Source organism: Polyergus mexicanus, unplaced genomic scaffold (assembly GCF_030449975.1).
Source record: "Polyergus mexicanus isolate NDT 795.1 unplaced genomic scaffold, iyPolMexi1.0 SCAF_13, whole genome shotgun sequence".
Classification (NCBI taxonomy): domain Eukaryota; kingdom Metazoa; phylum Arthropoda; class Insecta; order Hymenoptera; family Formicidae; genus Polyergus; species Polyergus mexicanus.
Genome location: NW_027223333.1, coordinates 640,226 through 667,031, shown reverse-complemented (window position 1 = coordinate 667,031; position 26,806 = coordinate 640,226). Strand labels below are relative to the sequence as shown.

The 26,806-nt window shown below is 41.6% G+C and overlaps 2 protein-coding genes across 3 annotated transcripts in view; one reads left to right on the top strand and one right to left on the bottom strand.

The window, feature by feature from the left end:
• LOC138938549 (facilitated trehalose transporter Tret1-2 homolog) overlaps positions 1 to 21,430 on the top strand; it is a 56,581-nt gene extending 35,151 nt beyond the window's left edge. Inside the window, exons 3-9 of the mRNA XM_070305611.1 lie at positions 15,114 to 15,215; positions 18,988 to 19,121; positions 19,519 to 19,765; positions 19,866 to 20,150; positions 20,245 to 20,497; positions 20,707 to 21,047; positions 21,293 to 21,430. Of these exons, the coding sequence (XP_070161712.1) occupies positions 15,114 to 15,215; positions 18,988 to 19,121; positions 19,519 to 19,765; positions 19,866 to 20,150; positions 20,245 to 20,497; positions 20,707 to 21,047; positions 21,293 to 21,430 (1,500 nt within the window). The remainder of the gene's footprint in view (positions 1 to 15,113; positions 15,216 to 18,987; positions 19,122 to 19,518; positions 19,766 to 19,865; positions 20,151 to 20,244; positions 20,498 to 20,706; positions 21,048 to 21,292) is intronic.
• LOC138938550 (mediator of RNA polymerase II transcription subunit 20-like) overlaps positions 1 to 26,806 on the bottom strand; it is a 75,923-nt gene that overhangs the window by 47,300 nt on the left and 1,817 nt on the right. The gene's annotated exons all lie outside the window — the stretch shown is intronic.

Sequence of the window (26,806 nt, the reverse complement as noted above, 5' to 3'; positions counted from 1 at the left end):
GAAGACACGAATCTTGGAAATCTGACAGAAGAAATTGTTTTATTCGACATAAAAACTCAGACTTTATGTTCGCCAACCCATTCGCACGCTCTTTCCGATCTTTGAGATTCTTAACGCGCCGTGCGCGGCAAGATGTTTCTTATCCCGCGTTCTGAAAAGATTCCTCGCAAATTGTCGGCGAAAAAGCGCGAAATAAATTCGCCCGAGAGCCGGCTAATTGCGTGTCACTCGCGGTCGTCTTCCTTTTTTATTTTTTAACCTTTGGCCGCGCGAAGGAGACGCGTATGCCATACGTATCGCCACGTGCGTACACACGTGGACATTCACGGGGGCCAGTCGCGGTTACGATCTCCTCTCCCCTTACATGGGGGAGAGAGAGAGAGAGAGAGAGAGAGAGAGAGAAAGAAAAAAAAAGTAAGAGATATTCGGGGAACGCAGAAGGAAAGAGCGGCGAGGGAGGGTACGCGCGGGTGTCGGAGAGACCGAGACAGGTTCGACGAAGAGAGCGAGAGAGCGCGTGTCGCTCCGAAGCCCTATACCCATCGTTCGAAAGAGAGCTCGGTGCTCAGTGCTACGATGGTCACCAAGCGGACAGGTCGCAGCCTCTCTCAGCCTCCTCCGGTCCACACGCCGTTCCTCTCGTTCGTCCGACCAACCGAGCGTATGTCGCGCTTCTAAATCGCATCTAATTAAGACGAGTCTACCCGGGAACTTTCGCGAGTGTACTGCGCGCACGCACTGTCATTGACTGTCTGCTCGCAGTAAATCATCGGGGATTCTCTGTCTCTCCCTCTCTCTCTCTCTCTCTCTCTCTCGCGGCGGAGAGCGAATGTTATTGTGTCACGGTTGATGTACGGATTTATTTATTTATTTTCGTTCGCGGTAAACTCGTCATTTTCATTGTCATTATCGTCGTCGGAATCGTCGTCTCGTCGCTTGCCTATTCATATCGGCGTGATACGATTATCGGGTCGTTCGCTCGTGAAAGCGGTCGAGACGGGCTCTTAAGATAGAAGCTCGCTTTATCAGAGGCGACCCTAGACGAGTGACGAGATCAGAGAGTCGATAAACGCGGAGATAGAAACGGATGCGAATGTGGAGAAACGTCGCGGACGGAAGAGATGCTATCGATGATCCTTGATGATTTCACGCGCGAAATCTCGTCGCTGTCATCGTGAAGAGTTCGGGAACGCGTGTGTTGTACTCTTCGTGAACGCCGGCTTCGGAAGGAAGGTTCGCACGTGCTTCTGGCCGCAGCCTCCCACCTCTCCGTGCGAAGCACGTGGTCGCCGCCAAGAGACTTCTTTACACCCGACGTAAGATCGAAAATACGAGATGTTTATCATACTATTGCGATTTTTTCACGCATTTATTCGCGCATTTATCGAGAATACCGATGCGAGAAGAGGGCTTTCAACGAAGAACAAGATTTTCGCGACAAGATCAATTGTCATTTTGTCGAAACGAATATTTGTGCAACGATTTATTAGAATTTTAAGATCGTGAAATGAAATACGTTCATGCGCGCCGGAAAATATTATGAGAAAAAGGCTCTTCCCCCGGCATGTGTATTCTAATGGCAACAGTGTGAATGGCCTCGGCCAGACTGCCTTGGTTAGCTGCTAGGTCAGGCGTGTAATTTCTGGGCCGTACGTAATTTAACGCAGTTGCGCTTACGTCATGCGATTATACGGTTTCCGCAAATATCCGCACACTACAATATCCGTTGCTTGTCCGCTTTGATTGTCCGTACCATTAAAGAGAAAACGATCGTAATCTTTCCGCTTATATTATAAAAGGCAAATTCCTACGGTTAAGATATATAAACAAGCAGCGCGACTCGTTATTTTACATATTTCCTATAAACGGATAATGAGTTTTCGACCAAGATATATTTTACTCTAAATATTTTTTTCCAATTTACGGTCACGAGATAAGAATAAATGAAGCAGAGCTTCTTCTGTCAACTTTACGTGCTGAAATCAACGCAGTGAAAGCAGGGAGAACTCATTAAAATTAAATTAATTTTTTTTTTTCCAATGTCCCATTACTCGCGACTCCTGTCGTATTTATACGGATATTATTTATATCCAAAGGAGGGTCATCAACCTCTCCACCGACTGAATCTTCCGGCCACTTGCGTCAACACTGATCGATTCCGTTCGAAGGCAGACGTGCCTTTCACGATGCATATCATTCATGATAGCCCTCACGTAAACATGGAAATTTTCAGCCTAGAGAACTTTGATCAAATAAATTATCGCAACGCGTTCGTTGCAAACAAAATTTTTTTCTTGCGCGTTCGTTAAAAATAATATGTGTCTCAAGGAAGAAGACGCGATATCACATTTTCATTATAAAATCATAATATATACGTAGAAGAAAATAAAATATAATTTAGAGACCTTTAAGTAAAAAATGACTGCTTTTACAAGCAATATATATAATTTTATTATGTATTTATGTAATTAAACTCAGCCCGCGTTTTACCTAAGGCTTCCGCCCTGCTCCATTTCATTTGCGGAAGCTGCGGAGAGAATTCCCGCGGCGATGAATGTCGACGAGGCTCGAATCTTCTCGCTTTATCGCTGACTTGCGCATAGATCGATTCGCGATGAGAAATTAAACGCGATAAGGCACGCTCTCATCTGTAAGAATATCGAGAACCGTGTGTGGGTATTCACCGCTCACGCACACGTACGGGGATGATACTCAAAGTGCGAGCAAGCCGGAGAGTGACGTGCACTGAAGGAAAGTCGTGCGTTTTATCAGTGGATTGCCTTGTTGGAAATATCACTTTGGTGGCTTTCTATTGTTATAAAAGAACCCTCGTTAAGCTAGCAACCCCACCACAAAAAGTTAAAATAAAATATGCCAAATGATTTGGCAAGAATTCGCGGTTTAAGGTGATAGCTTTCATCAAGCTAGCACTCCCGTTATTAAATACTTGCAAAAGATCTAAAAATAAATATATCAAAATTAAGTGCTTTTTAAATTCTTTCAAAAGCAATTAATAAAATTTAATTATTTATTATAATTTAGAAAATATTAGCTAACAAGAACAGAATACATATACTAGGAATAAAGTATCCTTTTTATCTCTATCCTGTACGCAGAAGATATAGATTCCTGCACCGTCATATTAATATTTGCTCGGAATATCTGATGAGCGGTGATTCGGTCCAAGTAATAGATCCGACTATATATCGCGCTACAATTAATTGCTGTCGGCATCTGGAGCTACAAACGTGTGTGTTTATGATGATATAATTTTACGACTATCTCTATTGACGGTTTATTTATAATTTGTTATCAATCTAAAAATAGCGGAAATTTATAGTCTCTCAATTCAGTTTAATCATTTAATATGTATTGTAACATCATATGCGAAGAATATCGTGAAATTTATGACGGCAATGTAATATTTATTTATTTTTCCTATGAATTATATCGACATCCTCATAAGTGCATAATTTCTTTGTTCGGATAAATGCCCGTGTTACGTAAAATGAGCGATTTTAACGAAAACACACAACGGCATTGTCGCTTAATATTCCAGAATGGGCTCTCCCCGACGATTCTCCTCTTAGGTCCTAATAATAGAGTGATGTTTGCAAACTGGTTGCGAAAGAATGGGATGCTGTTGAGCATAATTCGTCCCTTCTATCCGTGAAAAGTGGAGCACGTGCCTCCGTGCATTTTTTTTTTTTTTTCCACAGTCGAACGAATTTTTCCATAGTCATCCGGATAGCCCCGTCCACTCACATCCTTCGACTATTTTTATTGCTACTAAAAATTCATAACTGTCTACGTATGTTATATTATATAAAATGAAAATCTCGAAAAATGCTTATAAATATGATTATTTTTATTAAAATGTTCAGAGAAATTTTTTACAGCCAAAATTCGTCAAAAATAGACGAGAATGCTCGGTATTGCGAGGCATCGATAAATTCAAAGAATTCGAGTTCCATTGCGAGGGTCGAAGAAACGTGCTTTTATTAATCGACGCAATCTTTGTCTCCGTAGTACAATCATCGCGAAGAGACGACAGCTGTCATCAAGGCAATAGCGGGCAGAAGGAGAGAGAGAGAGAGAGAGAGAGAGAGAGAGAGAGAGAGAGAGAGAGACTTTGCGCATCGTATAAAGACTATATGTACGATCGACGCAATTTGCCAATTTTATGCACACTTCGCGAATAATGATCGAAAGTAGAACACGTGACCGCGACGCGGCATTGTTCGCGGCGTGACAATGGAATCGGATGTTTTGTTGGGGATAATAGAGCGCGTGGCCTACACGCTAATGAAAGGGTTGCACCTTTGAATACATCGAATGCATATATACGCGCGTATCTAGGGCTCAGCGGTGCTCAGATCGGGTGTCCCGAGTCGATATAAACGGAGAGATTTCGAGACGAGTTTACGATCGATACACGCGCATCGCTGCTTTTTTTTTATCCATGGGCAATTTTATCTCTTTTTATTTTATTTTACTTTATATCGCGCATGCATTTTTCTCTCCAGTTGTATTTCTCTCTCTCTCTCTCTCTCTCTCTCTCTCTCTCTCTCTCTCCCTCTCTCACCGCATGATAATATCGATTATAAATGTTTCATGTCACGGCGGTAAGTTTCAAGTTTCCCATATATACTTACACGCGCCGCTCGCTCCTAATTCGTTTTCTTTAATTTTTTTTTTTTTATTATTACCTTATGAGGCATTTTTGATGCATAAAAAATCATCCCTATTATGCATATCAGCCCGTTTGCGCATGCAAAGCGTAGCGATGCGCGAAGGATTATCTTTACTGTGCGTATAAACGTCGATTATCCGGCGACGGGGGGAGGGGGAGGGTACATGCACCCTCGTCCGCGTGGTTCCCGTTTTTGCAACAAGAAAAATTCAAGGCCGCATCAAGGCTAACGTAAATGCATATCAATGTCGAATGAGCACCGTCGTTTTATAGGACGCGCGCAGAGCGTGTCTGTTATAACACCCTCCGAGGCCAATGTCAGAGTTCGCATGTGTACTTTAAAATGTTCGTAGAACAATAAGAGGGGGGAAAGGGGGAGCTCTCTCTCTTTCTCTTTCTGGTGTCCAGACGAGAGTGCCACTGCACATTTGCAAGTCCCGATTGTGTCGTACATACGAATGGCGGCGAGCGATAGTTTGAACGTGCGTGCACGCACAATGTCGAATAGAAGAAACCAAAAGTGCGATTACCATTGAAGACAGCAAGCGCTGAATACCTCTCCCCCGCAACCCCGTTATCTCTCGCCGTCGTTATTGCTCATTGTCGCCGCAACGTGTTTTAGGTCGAAGACGCATTCGCGCGTATTGAAAGCGAACATTGGAGGCGAGGCCTAGTTGAATCGCGTTCCCCTGACCTGGCTTAGATGTTGAAAGTGAAATCTTATCTTATCTCCGGACGTTGATACGGCAATAAAAAATTGATTCTCCATCATTCTTAACGCGTCTCGGAGATTATGAATATTTATGATATATATAGAAATGCATACGAGAGGAAGCTGTCCTCCCCAAAATATGCTGTTTCAAGAGGGAAGTATTTTAATGAGAATGTACGTATTATGTCTGCGTTCCGTCCGTCTATCAAGAGAGTTTTGTTAGCTCTCGCGCGTGTGTTTGTGTGTTGGCGGATAATATTTTGTCGCCCATATTATTTATTCACATCTCCTCGTCGCGTATATTTTACACGTTCTACATTTAGAATATCCCGTCTACACGAAACTGGCGAATGACTTCCGTTGTCGCGTAAACGTTCGTGCCATAACAGTGCATTTTACGTTATCTCCGGTTTGATGTCGGAGATCAACGTGTATATTTAGCTTTAGCACAAAAGATCTCGTTAAGTTTTCAAAAACAAAATACAATCCAAATGTAAAAAAAAAAAAAAAAAAAAATCTAGTACTCCTTGTTCCCGTAATCAAAAATTTTACTCGGTATTTTAATTTCTAATAATTATAATATATTTTATGCTCTTGTTGATATCACAAGAAAATATTCGTATAAAAATTTAGGAGAGAGAATGGGAGAGTAAGGTCCCTTGCACGAAAATTGCTCTTAACGTTTCCGTTAAGATCGTAAAAGCCAATCGTGTTACAAGGAAAGGCACTGTTTGCGTATAAGATCTCCGTACTCTAATAAATCTGGCCTGAAGAAACGGTTACAAGGGGAAAGTAGTAGGTGTGACCCGCAAATATTTGCCCGACAAGGGAAAAAGGGTGAATAAATACACAGAGAGAGAGGGAAGAGGATGGATCCGATGTTCAGTATTTCCCGACAAATGTAAGACAAATTAACGAACGTACGAATTATCGGCTTTTCATAAGATATTTATATACACGCGTTTTATATATATGCCCGAGTCTCATCTTTAATATTATATAAATAAATAGAAGGCGAGTGCGGTTTATAAAGCCTTTACAAAATTCCCGAAACAATAGATCGCGCGGGATTAAATTAATTATTGGATTTCGTTTATATCGCGGAAAACAAAACAAGTATCATATACAATTCTCGTGCATCGCAATTTTGCAATAAATGTATACTATATTAATGTAAATATTATTAGTTTTCTTCATATATCATAATATTTCAAAGCAGCACGCATCATTATTATTTAAATTTTTTTATTTTTTTTTTTATTTAAATGAATTCACACAGGCGCGTGTTCACATCGTTTTAGTCAGACATACAAGAGTATTCCTTGTAGAAAACAGGCCTCGTGCAGCGCAACGCAAATAGACGTCCCCTTTTCTAGCCCGGGACTAGTTTCGAATTAACGTCACGGTACTCGAGACAGGCTTCTTGATAACTCGCGATTCAATTCCGAGCGGTTGTTTCGTATCTATGATCAGTCAGGCGCGAGATGTAAATTTATTTTTAAACTACGGACCGTCATGTGTGTGTGTGTGTGTGTGTGTGTGTGTGATCAAACTAAAACTTTCGGACATCGTTGAAATTCCAATTGATTCGTTTCTGTTACAGTCTGCTGCCCTTCGCGTTATTAAATCGACTAGTTTCACTACCCTGATTATATCACATTGAAACATAATCTCTCACGTTAATGAAAAAGACTTTGCAACCTTTTTTCGTTTGCTTATAAATGCAGATATATGGAAAAATGTGTGAAAATTATAATTTTTATTTGAAACAATGTATAGCATATATCCCTTAATATCTACTTTCGTATTGACAGAATATTCTATTCGGTTTGAGAAGAATTATCCGATTTCACACGGGGACAACGTAATTGGAACTTGAACAGCTCACAAAGAGTTCTACGTATCATCTCCGTCCGTTTGGACATGTAAAGTCACGAGACGTCGGAATATGGGATACCGATCCGTAAAGAGAGGGAGAGAAGAGGAAAAGACGAAGGGTCGACAGGTCAGAAACCGTCCCTTGCAGATCGTAGAGCGATTACCTTAGAAATGCAGCGGAAGGAAGGAGGAGCGTCTCCCCTCGCTCTTGCATTCACAGAGAAATTACATCGCGTTACATCGTATTACGTGGACGGTAAGCGATACTTCAAAGTATCGCGTCAGCAGAATGCGAAACGAGTGTGAGGGCCTGCTATCGCAGAGAATGCGACGTAAATGGCTTCAAAATTCTACGAGGCTTTATCGAAATATTATTACGGCGAAAGAATAATTTAAGTATAATTTATCGCGAGTTTTTGTTATTCTTGATCGATATAATATAAAAATATAATTTAAACGACGAATTTTAAAACTTCGATCGCATAGAAAATGAACGAGGAAATGTCGCGACGGATCGCTATCGCGCAAAATCGGAACGGCCGATGAAATACGGTCTGTGTATCCTTCGCACCGACTCGATTCCGATATCCGTCCGATTCCGTCGCGTATCGTGAAATAGCGTTCGCGCTGTTACGTCTCGTCGCGTAAACCTATAAGTCTTCAAACGCGCGATTAGTTATCAGCGGTGGATCACCGAGGTACGAGAGAGAAAGGAAAAGAGGGAGGGAGAGAGAGAGACAGAGAACCGGATCGGACCGGGTTTATTCATGGATCACCACGTGCCACGTGGACGGATAATTCTTCCTCTCGTGTCTGGTGTGTCTACCTCGTCTTTCTCTTCTCGCCGGTCTTCCACGTGCTTTCTTTCGCTATGAAACCAGTCGCGCGAGCAGACCAACATGTAACAGGGTCGAGTTAAATATTGCCGGCGATTGGCCGGCTGTGAGAGTAGGAAACGAGGATGCGTCTCGAGAGATAAAGCGAGAGAGAGAGAGAGAGAGAAAAAGACGGGCATATCAATCAAATAATTGTCGCGTCGTCGCGAGTTACGACTATTTCGAAGCAACTTTTAAATGCAACGCGGGCCACGGCACGTGGCATCGTGGATTTATTTTTAACGTAGACTAACGATAGTGCCACACCTGAGATTCTTTCTCGAAAGGAAACCAAACATTTATCCCTACACTTTTGGATTCGCTATAAAAAAAAAAAAGAAAAAAAAACTGTTAGAGAAGATTTCAATGATAGTCGGAGAACGGGAGAAAAAAGATATGCATATATGAATAAAAATATATAATATATAAATCTTTAGTTTTTTAACTTTTAATTTTAATATCAATTTCAATAAATCTTTTATAATTTCTGTAATCTAAATTTTTTAATATTCTCTTAGGTAAGATATTATTACTATGGTTATTTGACAGTGTCGTTTAAATTAAGAAAAAGGATTATATTATTTTGATCATTGAACACATTTTGTTTTGAAATAACGCTCGCGCTGTGTCAACCACGATCCCTTAATGATCCTTATAACCGAATGACGAGGAGAAATAGAAAGGGGGAAGGGGGAGGGGGAAGGGGACCTCGTGCTGAGAACGTGGAGAGAGAGAGAGAGAGAGAGAGAGAGAGAGAGGCGAGGAAAAAGTTCACCCTGTAATACTGGGGATCGTGACTTACATCGAGTTCTGGTCATTATCCACGAAGTTCAAGCCCAAACGCATCGTGCATCCCGGGGGATTACGAGGTAAATGCACCTTAAGCGTCGAATCTGCCTTCGCGTCGATTCATATTTCCACGAGAATTTATTACCGGAACGAAGAAGACGAGATGCCTTTTCTTTCTCTACTTTGGCACCTCTCTCTCTCTCTCTCTCTCTCTCGATGTTTCTCCGCAAGATTCATGCTTCGTCGGATTGTAAATACTTCAACGATATTAATTGTCAGTGTCGGTGTCAATAAATCAATGTCGATTACAATGAAAATAAAGATTAACGGTCGAGTAATTTACACGAGTTAGATTTTACGGTGAAACGTTTCTCTTTCGCGTGTAGCGATTATTATCCTCGTGAGCAAGGACGTACCGCGAAATCAAAGGAACTTATTTCTGACGAATAATTAATCCACTCCCAATTCTCTGCGTTACAGATCATGATTCGATCCCATTTAGAATCAAACGCTAGGAAACAAGGTTGGAAAAAAAAAGTGGAGATCAGCGTATAATATACAAGTAACGCGCGTTTTATCGAAGCGGCCGTTAAAACGCCAGCTGAGATCAAGTGTTCGCGCTCGAGTTTACCTCGTAAAAGCTAGGAAAAAGCGTCGGACGCGCATAAGTTTACTTTAAATGGTCCAGGTCATCTTTTCGCGCGAGCCCTACGGGTTAATGTCGCGCGATAAGCGGCTATTTCGGAAAAAGACGAAAGGGCGGCGATGAAATATGACGGACAAATTGGGCCGGTTGTTTTAGACGGCCACAGTTGGATATACGGTATTCATAGCCACTTGACCCGAATGCGCGCGAGAATAACGATATACACGGGGTAGCCTAATAAAAATGTAAAATACGGGATATAAGTCGTATTTCGCAATCCTCCTCTCTCGTGTGACTCTCCTCGGGTTTGCCGAATGTACATATCTACCAACTGTCTCTAGCTCGTACCTGCCTCCCCGCGCCAAGGAAGCGAGAATCACGCCCGAAACCATTCGCACGAATGGAAATGCCGAGGAGTGTTGTATGTACATCGTTTTCAGTTCTATTTTTTTCGACCGGGGGCTGGAATCGCTTTCAGCTGTGAACGTGAAAAAAATTCTCCCTATCACGTCGTCGCATAATAAAAGAGAGAAAGGGAGAGCGCGATAAAAAAAAAACCGACAGGAAGTACGCCCTTCCCTTCAGTGGTTTCGATTCTCTACGAATCTACGGCATTTTAATAATACTAATACATATTAAAGACCATAGCAAATTTTGACAAATATTAAATATTTTTTTTTTATAAATAATTCTAGAAAACATACATTTAGATAGATGATTAATTTCGATAAGGTACTGAAATATAGAGAATTAAAAAAAAAAAAAAAAGGCAGCTTTTAACTTCGTCGATTGTGCGAGCGTCGTCAAATTGATCGCCACATAAAAGTATCGGATTGCCAAATTTTCCTTTCCGAGAGACCAATTGATAAAGGACGAAAAATAATACGACAATGGTACAACGCGTTGCGAGAAACTCGACGCTCGCGAGTTGGGATTAAACTTTCTAATGAACGAACCGTAGTCTTGGCTGAGTAATGTAACGCGCCGCGTATAATTAATGGCTACGAGTTTAAAGACAACTTTGCGCGATTAAGCAGCACGATACATACTCGCTATTCGCGCGTGAAGAATGGCGGGGATGTCACGATCGCATTCCCAGGACATCTCATTGAGAGCCTTTGAATTTCAACCGAAACGAGAGAAAATGAAGCTACTTCTCGAAATTTTTTATGAAATTCTCTCGAGTGTCGAACATTAAGCCTCTTCATCTCGAAGTTTTATTTCTCGCCTGCGACGAACGAAAGAATTGCTCCCTCGTTTACCGAAATTCCACAAGGTATTTCACGCGCGTTTCATTTCAACGAACGAATACTTTTGCGAGCTGCGCCGATTCGAGTTTCGAGGATGAGAAACATGGCCGAAGTAACGAATGATATATCTGATGTTCATTTCGCTGCAGCCTCGTGTTTTCGTGCAAGGCAGGAACGCTTACGTTAATGAAATCCGTTCGTGGAAGATGCCCCTCGTAAAAGCTAGCGAAGAACTAGCCTAGAGGTAAAAAGTGCTGACGAAATTAAAAGCTGCTGCTCCCGGACCTCTCGACGTTCGCTTCATGTATAACGCTTACGTTTAAATATTTCCGCAAACGTTTAGTTATTTAAATTTATAATCAAGATCGATAAAATATATTTTCTTTCTCTGTCTCTTTCTCCCTCTCCCATATGTTCATTCAATTTTATCACGAGAATATTTTTCTTATCTAATGAAAAGATTGTTTCGTTAAATGATGATTAAAATTCTATGCGCAGTACAATACAAAGAATTAATCCGGGGAGAGATAGTGCATTTGTCTAGAGATCGACGTGATCGAAGTGAAAAATGTCGGCAGGATTTAAACGTGTGTTACGAGTGACTCGAGCATCGCGGATATACAATACATATTTCGGTAATGTGATCGCGAACGACACGTAAACGAAACATTTTATATCACATATTTGCGATATACGCGACTCATGCGACACATAGTACACTCTTGTGAACGACGCGCGCGAATTAATCACACGTTTGCATTTGTAAGTGATACGAACTCGCTCGCGCGTGTAAAATGGGGATGAATCGTCATCCCTTCTTATGCTTTATTAAAAAATCGCGGTTCGCGATTAGAAAATTTAATTATTCAGAAATTCAGAGATTAAATTCCCCGCATTTAGAAATTAATTACGTCAAGTTGATAAGGCTCGACGTAAGAATTCCCGCTTTAGAAGAATCCCCTCGTCGGCGTGTATATCGCGTTATTATTTCGCCGTCTCGTTCCCGGCATAGTGATAAAATTCTAATAGCGCGGTTATAGCGCCCGATTCTATACGCGTTTCCTCGCGTGGAGTTCGGTCCGCGTGCTGCTTTCTTCCCTATTTATTCTTCCTCCGGTTGGAAAGCTTCCCGTCTTATCGGAAAAATCAGTAATTAAGTTACGTTTCCCTCGGTACCCTCGCCGAACGAACGCGATGAAACGATTTCGAAACGGCAGCGCGGCCAACCCTCTTTTAGCTCGCGGCGAAGAGCGCGCAATTAGGCGCATCTCTTATTAAATCTCGGCACGGAATTATTATTGAACTACGCGCACTTATCCGTCGTAAGATCGTTCGGGGCGTACGTTTCAGAGGTTTACTCGTGATCATAAACGTTGCCGACCATGCGTTTCATACGACAGACTCTTCCCGTCAAGTGGTACGAGTTTCACGCGCGCGGATTTTATTAATTTCCGGATCATAGTCTGCTTCTCGCCGTACAAAACGCAATTTCGTATTAATCCACAATATGGAACACAATTCCCTCCGTGCCGGGGCTAAACGCGCGATCGAGTGTCAAATTATAGATTCGAAAACGCGCGTGCGAGCACGCGGTGAGATTTTTTTCTCTCTCGCTTTTACCGCCGTTCGATTAGTCGTGCAGGGATGGGCGATGCAAAAAGGGCCGTTTCGCAACTTCGTTATCCTTGGTCCTGCATTTAACAAAGAAAAAGAACGGTCAAAGCGAAATTTATAGTACGAAGCGTTTTAACGACGTTTTTACGCCGTTCCGCTTTGGAAAGATAAAGCGCGAAGCCGATAATGGGGATCCCGTGCCCGTTTTTATCGATATTCCGATATTCTATGAAAAATATTACTATCTGGAAATCTGTAACAACCGAAAATATAACCATAACGCAACCGTCATTATTCGCAACAAACAAGTCTCGCGTTTCCGGCAAAATTACATCGCGCGATACTCTCCGGAATATAAAGGAGAGGCCCCTATCGCGCTTCCCTTCCCATTCTCGTTTCTTTATTTCTGGAAAACGAAAGTTAGTGCGACACACCGCATCTATCGAACTATCCGCAAACTCTATTCCGACAGAATCGTCCTCGTGGAATTCCCTAGCGTATCCCGAGATATTGATTTTGCGATACGATTTGCCGGGGATGTCCACAGCACCGTACACGCTCGGAAAATAAATCCGGGGAGACGCCTAAACTAAAGGAAGGAAACGTGAGAGAAATCGCATTTCGCAAGTTCTGCGGAACTTATCTGTCATTTCGTCGATTATGGAAAATCGGCTGACTCATCTGTCACGTCGCGTCGGCCTGCCCGAGTATGTAACCGAGGGAGAGACAGCGCGAAGAGAAAAGCGGCAGGAGAAAGGAATATACGCGGTAAAGTGAAATAGATTAATCGAAGATTCGACGGCGAGGGGTGAAAAGAAGAAGGCAAAAAAAAAAAAAAAAAGAAATGCAAACTCTCTCTCGGAAGAGATCGGTAACTTGCGTGAATAATCAAGAGACTCGCGTTAATCGGAAAACGTTCGCGCCTTATGCTATAGCTTATTGATTTTCGCTATCTGTGCTTGCCGTTTGATGCCAACGATTATTTGCTCGTCAGATAATATTTTAAGATATATTTTCCTAACTTATCGTCAATAATCCCGAATAAAATTCCTATATAATTCTTTTCTCTTTATTTTTAATTCAAGGGAACATTTTTAAAAAAATTTGAAACCCGACTCTATTTCCCGAGAATATTTCTTTTTCAACTCTCTCATAGATGTATATATGTCTTCTTATATTAGCTCAACACGAGACGGTTTGCTGACGGCGCGCAAAATTTGGTTCAGGCAAAACCAGTTTCGTCGTAAATCACGAAAGGCGTGAACACACTACGATATAATTCACGATCGATATAATTCACGCGATTGCGCGGTATCGGAAAATCTTGGAGAGCACCGGATCGAGTATCTAATGTCGTCTTAAATATAAAATAAATAAACAATGAAAGAGGGATATATATACGCGCCGGCAGGACGCCCAACGGATCCGATCTTAATGGAGAGAGCGTTTGACGGTGATTTAGATAAGGTCATTTTACGACGGTCTGAATTAATGACCGCGTGACGTTCGGCTTTATATATTTCTCTTTTTAAGTTCACTCGAGCATGTTGCGTCTCCCCGCCGAATCCCTGTCATTGCATAATATATTCATATGGAACATATAATTAAATTAAAATTAATAATTAAATTACATGTATAATTGAATTGCATCTCATGGAACTCTAATTAAAGTAATCACTGTGAGTGATTCACTTTAATCCGTGCGCGTTGATCAATCGTCGTAATTTGCGAAAAGTTGTGAGAGAAAATATCAATAAAGAGATATGACACCTGAGGTTTAATAAAAACGGGGCAATTTTAGGGCGATTTTTAGTTTTTCACGGAGGGCGAGCGCTTTGAGAAGGGCTACGAAGGAAATTCGCGGGTATTAAGGTCGACATCCATATTGATGAAGATCCTCTCGAACAATAACGGGCCGATCGTTAAATCCGAACGAGGGTTATAAAGCGATCGGCTGATACGCGTAAATCCCCGACTTATCGCGCGTTTATTCCCACATCTTTCTCATCAATATCGATTTCAACATCGCGTTCATCATTGTCGAGCGATTATCGGAATGCATAGAAGGAGACACAAATAATGACTTTAGCTATTCGAATTACAACGCAACGTTACGATCGCGTATCACACGTACCGCCGTAAATTCGATCCCGGTCTATGTCACCGGCATCTCTTTCATTGTTCGGTCCAACGGAGCTTGATGCGATAACTTAGACTTAGCAGCCCTCACAGAAGTAGCATCTTTTAAGCCCACCGGCTATTGCCTAAATAACTCGAGTCTAAGACGGTAAGATAATACGAACGATTGACGGTCCATTCTCGGCCTCTCCCAAAAGGGACAGCTAATGTTTCTGTAGTCACTAGACTGGAAGAGAGAGGGCGAGAAAGCGTATCAACCGAAAGAAAGTTACGCGATAAAAATATCATGACGTACGAAACTAACTTTCTCGTCGGAGGGGCAAAAGGAAAAAATTACCCGCGAGATACTATGTCGATTGTAGCAAAAAATTTCAAAAGATTAAAATAAATAATTAAAATAAAATAAATAATTCTCTCGATCGATAAAATGAAAAATAAATATGTGTGAAAGCAGAGGGAACAATCGCGCGTGTCAATTTTGTTATTGAGATTGTTCTTTTTTTGCATTCTACTGCAGATAACAACGATACCGGACGAGGGCGAGGATAATTTCAAAATGCCAAGGGCTTCCGTGGTACACATGGCATCGACGGCGACGAGACCGCAACACATGTCACAGGTATTTACACGATTTTTCATTTTTAAAGAGTATCGTCAAGTTTGTTAAAATAATAGTAGACGCGATTATTCTTATATCGTTCGGTGCGAGATTTAAAAAAAAAAAAAAAGCGAGTATCTCGTATATCGAGTGAATACTCCCTTGAGATTTGTACGGCGATGACATAAGAATGGCAACAAATACTGTCAAGGAGACGCGGCTCCGGCGTCTAATCTAATCCTCGTTGCTCGAATGGCCGTCGAATTTACGACAACCATGAGTTTATTTTCACTCGAGTATCCTGCAACGATTTGTGCTCCTCGTTATCGGGCCGCGCGTATCCGCAGGACATAATTCTTAAATAATCCGGCGCGATAAATCTTTTTCTCCTTGGCAAAGGGCCATATTGATATGCAAACACCGAAGATAGCATATTGAGGCGTAATTGAGTGGTCCGGTTTAAAATGGATATCGAGCACGGAAGAGGTCAGGAAGGGAGGCTTTCGGTAGGGAAAAAGACCGCCGTCGTACACCCACATATACTCGGTGCGCACTTAATACGGAGTACCAGGCCGACCATCCTCATAATCGTGTAAGCGGCGGGACGACTTTTAAAGCTCGTTTTTTTCCGTCTCCCTTTTCCTCTCTCTCTCTCTCTCTCTCTCTCGTCTTCTTTCACCCATGCTCGGTTAATAGTTTTAAGCTAATGGCTCCGCCGGCTAACTTCGACCCGATGCGCATCCCCCGCGCTTGCGGAACCATCACCCCCCGAGAGTATTCGCACGGCTCGATGCAAACGAGCTTTTAACGTCGTATCCGCGCGAGAGGAAGAGAAACGCGCAGAAGAAGCGTATCGGAAGAAATATGCCGAAAAATCATATCGCCAGACGCAACTCGCAGACGGAAGCGAAATTTCTTACATTCGGAAAAAGAGAGATACTTTCTGCTATCCGCGTAAAAATTTTCCAAGATTTTTCCAAATATAGAATAGATTCCAAATTTGCCCCAAATAGATATGTCGTATTATGATACCGATTAAAAATTTCATTCTTATTCCGGATATGGATTTTCGATCTAGGAAATTTCCATTTTTTTTTTTTCCCCAGATCGGATTAAGCAAAATTGGCATACTTTTATGAAAATGAATAAAAATCTCATTTTTATATCCGTCTGGATATAAAGCCTGCAAAAGCGGCCACTAATTGTAAGATGAGAAAAATATTAGTATCTGTTCTTAAAATCTGACTCTATCAAAGAATACGGAATATTTAATTGATCTCTTGGCTCCATTTGATTAATGCAGATTTTCAACAAAAATTAAATATCGACCAATGCTGATTTTCCGCTTAGGATCCGCGTTTCTAAAATATTACACTTTCTATCCGAATGTTTACCGGAACCCATGGAGATTCTTTTGAAAAATTTAACTAGAGATTGCAAATAGTAATTGCCGAAGCTTTTTCTATCAAGAGAATACTCTCGTCGCGCACGTTATGCGTTTTTCTTCAGCTCGTTAAGATTCCTCGCTCGCGTCAATTAATAGAAAATCGTTTGCCTCGTCTCGTAAACGATGCAAATGCCGCAGCTCGTATATATACAGATAAATGCCGCTCGTATACTCATCAGCGTCTTGTGAATCGTAATTAATATTCCAAAATAATTCACCGCCACCGCTCTAAAATAAACGGAAACTTATCGGCGTTCATTAGCGTTGTCCTAACGTTTTCCTGAATGCGCCATTCATCGCGCGGCGCGTCTCGATAATTAGTCGAAGAAAGCGACTCGGGCACTCGTAAACTTATGTCCATTATCCGCCATTTGCCGCTCTTGCGCACGTCGTGTTATACGAATAATTAAGACCGACAGCATCCGACGTGCTCTCCCGCAGTTCTCCAGCCCCCCTGACGTCTCGCGCGCGCGATTAATCATGTTACTTAAAAGTGTTATTAAAGAAATTTAAGGATCTTTTAATAAGGCACGAAAAAATTGCGACGAGTGTGAGATTTACTTTTAATTGTAATTGATGATTTGAATTCTCACGTCCCGTCTCTATGAATAAATCTATAGCTCTGTATATCATCGCGAATCTCGATAGCATCAAGTAAAAAGCGTGAATGCGAGTCGTAAATTGCGTCTCCTCCCCCAAAGTCAAGCATAGTCTTTATAATCGCGCGTCATTTAATCGATAAGAACTTACATCTCCAATTGTGTTATAATTTTCGCACGATCGGCGGGCGTGGAGAAAGGTTAAAAAAAGAGTCAGCGAAGGTTTAATTGCAAAGCGGCGCTTGAGGCAACCCACGCATTATTGTCCCCGACAGAGATAACGATATCGCACACGTCTCTCCGGCGAGACGACAGAAAGGTTACACGTCGGCGACACGTCTAATCGGGTATTACGAACCGTCCTACACTCGCTTCTAATGGCGAGCGAGATAATTGAAAGCGCATGCAAATTTATGTGTGGGATCGGCGCTTGAAATTCCTTATCGAACACGCGTTTTCTGCGAATATAAGTCAGCGGGTCATCGCGCCGTTGGTATTACTTATATCGCGTGTATTTGTGGAAAAATTTAAATTTTGCGTCTGCATCTATCGACGAAAGATTAGAATTTTTATATCACGGGTATCACGGCGAGTAACGCGACTTTATGGGTCAGCGCTGAATGATAGCGAATTTTGTATTTTTAACAAATCTCTATCTGCCCAAGACGAAACAATATATCCGAAGGATTTGTTGAATTTAACGAAACGAAAACTTGCGCAACGATATTTTTATAATTTTTATCGCTATAATAAGAAGATATTGATTTTATACTCGAACGCATCTCTTGAATCTTCCCCCGCGTCTTTCCGTGTGAATTCATTTATTTGCACGAGATTGTACCGTTGTTTAGCCAGAGGAAAGCGATACCCAGAATGCACACGAGACAAACTTACGCGCGTTCACCATTGTCGCCGAGCGAAGGATGCGTATATAGCGTCGATGTACTTTGAAATAGCTTTTGCACATGTGCGCGTACGTATACGTACATAACCGCGGGCCACGCGCGAAATGTTTAGTATTCCTCGCGAGGGGCCAGGCCCAAGCTTTCAATTTGCGGCTAGCAATTTGTTCGCCGGTTGCGCCACGTGGCAGTGCGAATTCGCGCGTTCCTCCAGATATACACGTATATCACCGGAGCATCATAAAGCTCGGTGGATAAATTTAGCGTCACCGTTTTCCGCAATTCAGAACACTCTAACATGTTTCGCGATTATTGCGCGTGTTAGTAAATACAATACATTGTAAAAAATTTTCTAAAAAGTCCACACACATTTTTGTTTGAATTCTTAGATCTGTGTCTGAAATAAATTTCAGACAATCTGTCTCAATCATCAGAGTCGTTTTTCTTAAAATTCAGAAGAGTGTATCTGAAAGTCTAGATTTTTTTTTCGCAGACATTTTTGTCGACATAAGTTTCAGTCAATTTTTTTTATAGCGTAAAATATGAAATTAGCTAAAATATATTTCTATATCGATCTTAAGCTTTCGGTTACTTAAGTACAGAATCCAGAGAGAAGGGAAAAGATTTTTTAATATTATGATCTCTACGATCTTTATAAAGTAATGTATGCGCGACTAGAGAGAATCAAGTATGTAAAAGGAACGCACGCGCGTGAATTTCACGTATCCGACGTAAACAAGGCCGAGTTGACGCATCATACGTCACATGTCTACATAAATTCTTTAGCGTAAAAGGACGGCAGACAATTCACGCCCGAGTTCATCAGAGCCCGTTTATCTCGATAGGTACTGGCGACTCTGGCACTATCTATGGGAACTCTATCCTCCGGTTTGGCCAAGGGTTACACCTCGCCAGCGTTGGACTCAATTTTGGATAATCAACGGCCGCATCTTTATCAATCGTCCAACAATGACACGTGGTAAAAATTTTTTGTAAAATTATTTGACAACGAGATAAAAAAATTTATATAATATACCTTTCGATCGATAAAAATGTATCGCGTCAAGTTTCGGGTTTCAATTCAACGTATCGAGAGTCATGAATATATAAGTTCACGCTGCCTGTGACGAGCTTACGCCCTGGCGGCTAATTCCGGTTGCGCCTGTTGCAAGAACGACACGCTCATTCCCTCTCTCTCTCTCTCTCTCTTTCTCTGTACTCTGGGAAGCTGTTCGCGAATAATACTCGATAGCCGAGACGCCGCGAATAATATCGAGGGTGTATCTTCCTGGATTACGCCGTCGGTGGCGACGATTATAACGCAATAATATACTACCGCCCGTAACAATCGTAATCGTGCTTACGATTTGTCGCAGGTCGGTTCTCTCGGTTACGCAACAGGAAGCCTCGTGGGTCGCGTCGCTGTCAATGCTGGGCGCCTGGTTCGGCGCTATGATAGGCGACTGGATAATGCGGCGAGGTCGACGTCTGGCCCTACGCGCTACATCCCTGCCCTTGGCGGCGGCCTGGATCGTGACGGGCGTTGCACCGTGCGTGGAATTGGTGTACGTCACCAGTTTTATCGGTGGTCTTTGCTGCTCGGTCATCACCATGGTAGCTCAGGTAAGGGAAGAGAGAAAGAAAGATCAGTCGAGCCGATCGATCCTCAAAACTTGTCGATCGACCGTATCGTACGACGAACGTGCTTCTTTTGTCATGGCAGGTGTACATATCGGAAATCTCGATGCCCGGCATCCGTGGCTGTTTGTCGGCGATGTTGAAGGTGCTGGGTCACGTCGGCGTCTTACTGTCGTACATAGCCGGTACATATCTGAACTGGCGGCAAAGCGCCCTACTGGTCGCTGTCGCGCCGTCGATGCTCTTTTTGGGGACCCTCTTTATACCCGAGACACCGTCGTACCTCGTGCTGAATGGCAAAGACGACGAGGCCGCGCACAGTTTGCAGTGGCTGCGCGGGGAACACGTCGATATACGACACGAGCTTCAGGTGATTTCGAATCTCTGATAGAGCGACGCGAATAAATATATTCATTTATTTTTATATTATTGCCTGACCGATGATTGAATATATACGTCTCCAGGTCATAAAAACGAACATTCTGGCTTCGAGGGCAAAGCAGTACGAGCTAAGCTTCAAGAACAGCGTGTTTACGCCGAGACTATACAAACCCATCGCTATCACGTGCGGTCTGATGTTCTTTCAGCGATTCTCCGGCGCGAATGCGTTTAATTACTACGCGGTACTTATCTTTCGTCAAACCCTAGGCGGGATGAATCCTCACGGAGCGACCATAGCGATCGGATTTGTACAGCTACTGGCCGCTTTATTATCAGGTATCTTATCACGTAATATTGATAATACTCTCTTTCGACGAAACTAAATTTTTTAAATGATATCAGAAAAATTACCATCTCGTGTGTATTAAATTAAAGTAAATTATAATTATAAATATACAGAGAGCGAGAGATAAAATTACTATACACTATTGTCAGAGATATTACTCGAATCTTGTCCTGTTTAAACAAAAACTTATCATTCGCAGGATTTTTGATCGACATCGTCGGCAGGCTGCCGCTTCTGATAGCCAGCACCGTTTTTATGTCCCTGGCGCTCGCTGGTTTCGGGAGCTACGCGTATTACGTGTCGAAAACGCCGAATCTAGGATACGTGGACTCGGCCGTGGTCGGCCAGCACGACTGGATACCGCTGCTCTGCGTTCTCGTATTTACGACCGCCCTTGCCCTGGGCATATCGCCAATTTCTTGGCTATTGATTGGCGAACTGTTTCCCTTGGAGTACCGCGGCCTCGGCTCCAGCATTAGCACGAGTTTCAGCTACTTCTGCGCGTTTTTCGGGATCAAGCTCTTCATGGACTTTCAGCAGGTGAGCGTTTACATTTCTCGTTATCCGTTTAAGGCAAATTATCCAGATTATACGAACAAAGTTTTAGATTACTAGACATTCCCTCTCATATATGGTATGTGCGGATATTTAAGTTTAAAGATTTTTTTCTTATTTACATCTAAATCTAATATCATTTTTTTATCATTAATTGATAATGAATTTCTGCAATCTCCTCCGTTAATAATTAAAATCGTAAGGGGAAAAAAAACGCAAATTTGTTTTAGAGCCTCGGTCTACACGGAGCCTTCTGGTTTTACGCCGTCGTGGCGATCTGCGGACTGTGCTTCGTAGTCTGTTGCGTGCCCGAGACGAAGGGTAAGCAGCTGGACGAGATGAATCCGGATTACGCGCAAGCACGGTAGTATAAGGCTTCGCTGACGGGGGGCCTCTCGAATCTGGAGAAGGCGAACAAGCCTTTACCGGGGGGTGCTTATCCGAACGAGCACGATCCGCGTGATCTCTATCGCGGTGATCGGCCGCCAATCGCGACTACCGCCGCCATCGCGATACCGTCCGCGCGTACCGCGCATCGCAAACTGTCGGATTACTGCGGCATCTTCGCCGAGAAGACCAACAGAATCGGCAGGAACGTGGGAAGCTTCATGCAATCGCACGGTCTGTTACCGATTCGTCGCTCGATCGACGAGACGGCGACGCGTCGTGACGCTCCCGTCATCAACGGCGACATCAGGATCAGAAACGACCCTCCGATTCCGCGAATCGATCGTCGTCGACGCGACGTGATTACGAGCGATTACGAGCGAGACACGAGCACGCCGAGGAAACGCGTGGTCTATTCGAATAGCACTTATCCGCGGGACGCGAGGCGGACCAACGCGAGTTACGTCTATCGTGCCAACGAGACGGGACCCCGTCACTCCAGGAGGCGCGAGTACGCGGAGACGGATTACGACGCGATGGACGAGATCTGGGGGCGAGGGGGCACGGCGGCAAGAGGGGTTCCGAGCGTTTCCAAGCCGATTCTGAGAAACGGCATCAATCACGGCGGAGACGAGAGGTTGTATTACTCGACCCTACCGCGACGCAGCAGGACCATCAACTTCAAGGATCAAGAGCGCGGCGACTCATCGGAGGGACGGCAACGCGCGTATCCCAAGAGCCTGCAGGATTTAACGGATTTGGAGCTCGACGGCGTCACGTATCTCCCCCCGTCCTCCCGCGGAGGAAACCGTCGAGAGAAGGAGAGACCCGAAGACGATGATTACTGTCGACGCGTACGAAAACGTCGGCAGGAGGACGAGATCATCTTCGACGACGATTATCTCAGACTCTGCCGGAACCTGTCGAGATTGGACGGGTATCCGCGTAGCGGTAGATACGAACCGGGCCAGGTGCACTACGAGAGGGAATGCAGGACTTTCGGCAAGGATACGGTCGCCTTTATCTACTACAAGACATGCTACTTATGATCGAAAGAGAAACGCGATGCGAACGAGCGATCGGGAGCACTCTCGTCGACAGACCGTCCAACGATAACGCGCACGGTTCGCAATGTCACACAAAAATCCGTACGGTCGATCGAATCTTTCTTTCCGGACGTATTTCACGAGTGGCGGATATGCTTTTCATTCGATAAATCAGGCTGGATTTTTGCGAACTACGGAATAATAAGTTAGAAAATCTATTGGCAGTAGATGGAACGTACCACGGAAATTCTCTTCCTCGTCAGATTCATATCTTCTTGATGATAACATATCTATAAATCGCGATATAAAACAGATACTCGTGGAGAAAAAGAAGAGCAAAAGATCTGTATACAGAGATAGAAAAATGATTGAGTAACCGAGTCACAAATTGCCTTCGTGTCTGGCTTTAATAATTAAATCATCTCTCGACTGATAATAAAGTTATATCATCGAGCTTTATATATCTATATATATAATCGTTGCTCCTACATATTAATTCTCTAAAAAAAGCGTGATATCTCTTTAGAAAATATCTTACACAGAGAGACAGTTAGGTTAAACCTTGATTTTCTACGCGGTATATAAATTGTTGTTCCAAAATATCTTACTTAGCATTCTATATCTCCTCGAGATATTCTTAAACACTTTGGCAATTTTAAGAAATAATATTCGAAAACACGGTACCGTAAAAAATACTTGCGTATACTAGCGTTAGATTAATTGCACATGAAATCGCAAAACGCGTCCATTATATATATTATTTATTTTATATTATTTCTCAGAGGTATCATGGTTTTCTTTTTCATCGATAAATTATATGGTTTATTAATAACTTTCCGATAAATATTCGCCAAGCTCGTTCGAATCAAGAAGCAACATTTTCATACTCTTCACACGATATATCATATCTTACGCGAAGAGAAATATGTGCATACATTGTATATAAAGCGATATTAACAGAATCCTTAGAATAGGATCGATAGACTGCTCTCGTAGACTGCCAAGCTGATCTTACTTCAAACTTCAAATCAATATGTAATGATTTTACGATAATTTCCGCCACTACGTTTCCAAGCTGTTAAATGGCGCTTGCATATATTCCTTTCGAGAAAAATCGCGCTTGATGAGCCTCGAAAGAAAAAAGAGAATATTATTAACGCTGAAGATGATATTTATATAGCCAAACAATGTGCTACGGTACGTTATCGATAAAGACGCAATAATATATCCTTTGCGTACGAAGGTAGAATATATCCTTCGTTAAAAAGAAATTATTCCAGGGCCTCCTCCTAGTACAGGCGCCAATGACTTAACTATGACAATATCAATTTGTAGATATTTACGTCTACATATACACATACTATATACAATATTATGTTTCCTATAAGATGCATATATATTGATTATTATATATATTATATACATACGAGACTTTCTACGTCTATCGTATTTATGGTACTTATCGTCGTTAATTGCGACGATACAGATAAACAAATTCTCGACAATAACACAATTTGCCAATTTCATGAAACCGCTAGAGCGAGAGAAATTTGGTACTATTAGCTTATTAAGAGAGCGTATATACATACATATATGTAGTTTGTAACGTTTGAAAGCAGATTATACTAAATATTCACAGATACGGGAGGAGGACCCTCCTGTGTCTGTATAACTGATATTCACTATCTCTCAAGGTCTTTTGCTTTCGACCATTTCCTGCATTTCTCTAAAATATAGCCATTCGTACACTTGGATAGCAAAGTCGCGATTAGACGAAAGTCTCCGTAATAACATATGTGTATTTTGTATTTTTATATAGTTTGTAGAACGAGATTGAGAACGAGAGAGAAAAAGGGAGCGAGATATATATATATATCCTCTTGAAAATATCTTTGACGCTAAAATTGTAACGTAAGAAAATTTTAAATGCATTACGACGAATTGAATTTGAGGAATTGAGGATCGGATGAGGATCGGATCGCAAAGCGGAACCTCTCTCACATCTGTAATTATTAATTATACCCGTGAGTCATATCCCTGCCATATCCGATATTATAACGAGGTCTCGGAAAGCGCATTAAGGATCCCTGTACTTAAAAATATTTTCGCCTGTTTTTTGTAGACAGTGATCGATCGATGCGGGGAAGGAAGAATTTGCGTTTGCGCGAACTATCGATTCGTAAAGTACATTCCACTTTTTATACACGCACGACGCGAGAGAAATTTACCAGCGTCGAAATATTGTATAAATTCGAAGGGCAACATATCATTTAAAAAGAATAATATCTAAATACGATCGTTATCGTACATTACTGTCTACAAGAAGAACCTTCCCAAACATAAATATCTATACTCTCTGTTACATAGTGTTCTTAAAAAAAAAAAATATATATATATATATACCAGTGCTAATAAAATTGTAATTAAAATATTTTATTGCAAAAAAAAAAAAACTTTTTAATACTATATATATATATATATTATTTTTCAATTTTTTATATAAATATTAAATATTTTGGTAATCAAATCACATACACTTGATAGAAAATATAATTGCGTTATATATAATTTCTTACACTTTGGAAATTTAATCTGCTAAATTCAACATTAACATTTAAGATATTGATCAAAGTAATATCTTATTAACATTTGAAAATATTCCATCTAAAAGATGATATTTTAGTGGTATATATATTTTCAAAACACCGTATACTCTTTACGATGCTCAAGGGCTTGGATACAGTATTGGGTAACTGTTTAGTCTGTAATATAGTTTTAACGCGCGAGGCAACACTCTCGTGAAACGAGCCCGTGTACGTTAGCATAAACAATCAACTTCCAGATTTTACGTAGACTGTAAAGCGATTCTCGATCGCGATGAAATTATCTCTCGTTCTTAGTATATACCGCGCCGAATAAAGCGAGCTTTACTATTTGCCGAATGGCATAATGAATATATTTGCGACCACACATTGCGTCAGATCTTCCATGTAAACGAAAAAAAAAAAAAGAAGAAGAAAAAAAAGTAACGATATATCCCCTCTCCTTTTTCCCCGTACATACATTATAAATTACGTAAAGAGAGAAAAAAAAAATCTGCACTGTGCACTTTCGTGAATTGAAAATTTGTCTTAAAATACGTAGCGGTAAAAGTGAAATTTTCAGAATAAATTTCGCGTTACTGCGCGCGTTTAGTCTTCACGATAAATCCGATAAATTGATATATTTGTATCGCATACGCGAGTGTGTGCGTGTACATGTCTAGATAATAGTACAAGTAGTGTGTGATTGTGCGTGTAATTGTACAAAATAATGCGAACGAGTTCGACAACCGCTTTTAGATACGTCGCACGAAAATACTTTACCTCTTTACGCGAGGAAAATGTCAGAGGATCGCCGAAGATCGAAATTGAAAAATATTAATCCGCATTAAAGCGAATTAAAAACTCATACTTAGCACGTTGCAATCAGATTACGAGTAAAATAGGGATTAAATGTAGGAGAAAATCAAAGTATGTTACACGCGCGATATATTATATCCGGGCATAAGAGAAAATGGCATTTCCTCTGAAAAGAGAACCGTATAATTTACGTATAAAAAATTCTACTTAATGACAATAAAACCACTATATACAATATTACTGACAATAAATAATATTCAAATGAGAATTATAGCGCTGGCCGTTAATAAGGAGATGATTATAAATCTTATATGTCTTATGTATCATGAGGGATAATGAAAATTACGAGAAACGTATTTTCAATGAAGAGAAAGAAAGGGAATGGAAAATACAAGAATACAAATCAAGAAATATAAATATAAATATACAAATATACGAATCAATAAATATTACACCAACTTTGTCCGTAATCACGTTTAGCTTCGCGCTTGCTAGATTTAATATTTTTGTAATGGTGCCTAGAGAGATATAGCTGTATTTTTTATCTTTGTAGAGTTAATACTTATACTTTACTCTGCGATCTTCGCGCGCAACGCGATGCGGAAACGACGCGAATAAATTGCGGCGGAGCGTTTTAATATTAGAATAATTTCTGTGCGAAATAATAAGACCGTGTTGGTCGATATCTCGAGAATACGCGCGCGCGCGATTCTATCAGCGAATAGAAGATTTTAATGGACGATTACTTTTACAAATCCTATTCTTTTTTCGCGATAATCCCCGAGAACACCGAGGCGATTTTGTTAATTGAATTAATTTTAAGACCGGCCATTATATTCGTTAATTAAAGTAGCACAAATCTGTCAATACGACGATGGCGGACTTGCTTTAGAAGAGACGCGCACTCAAG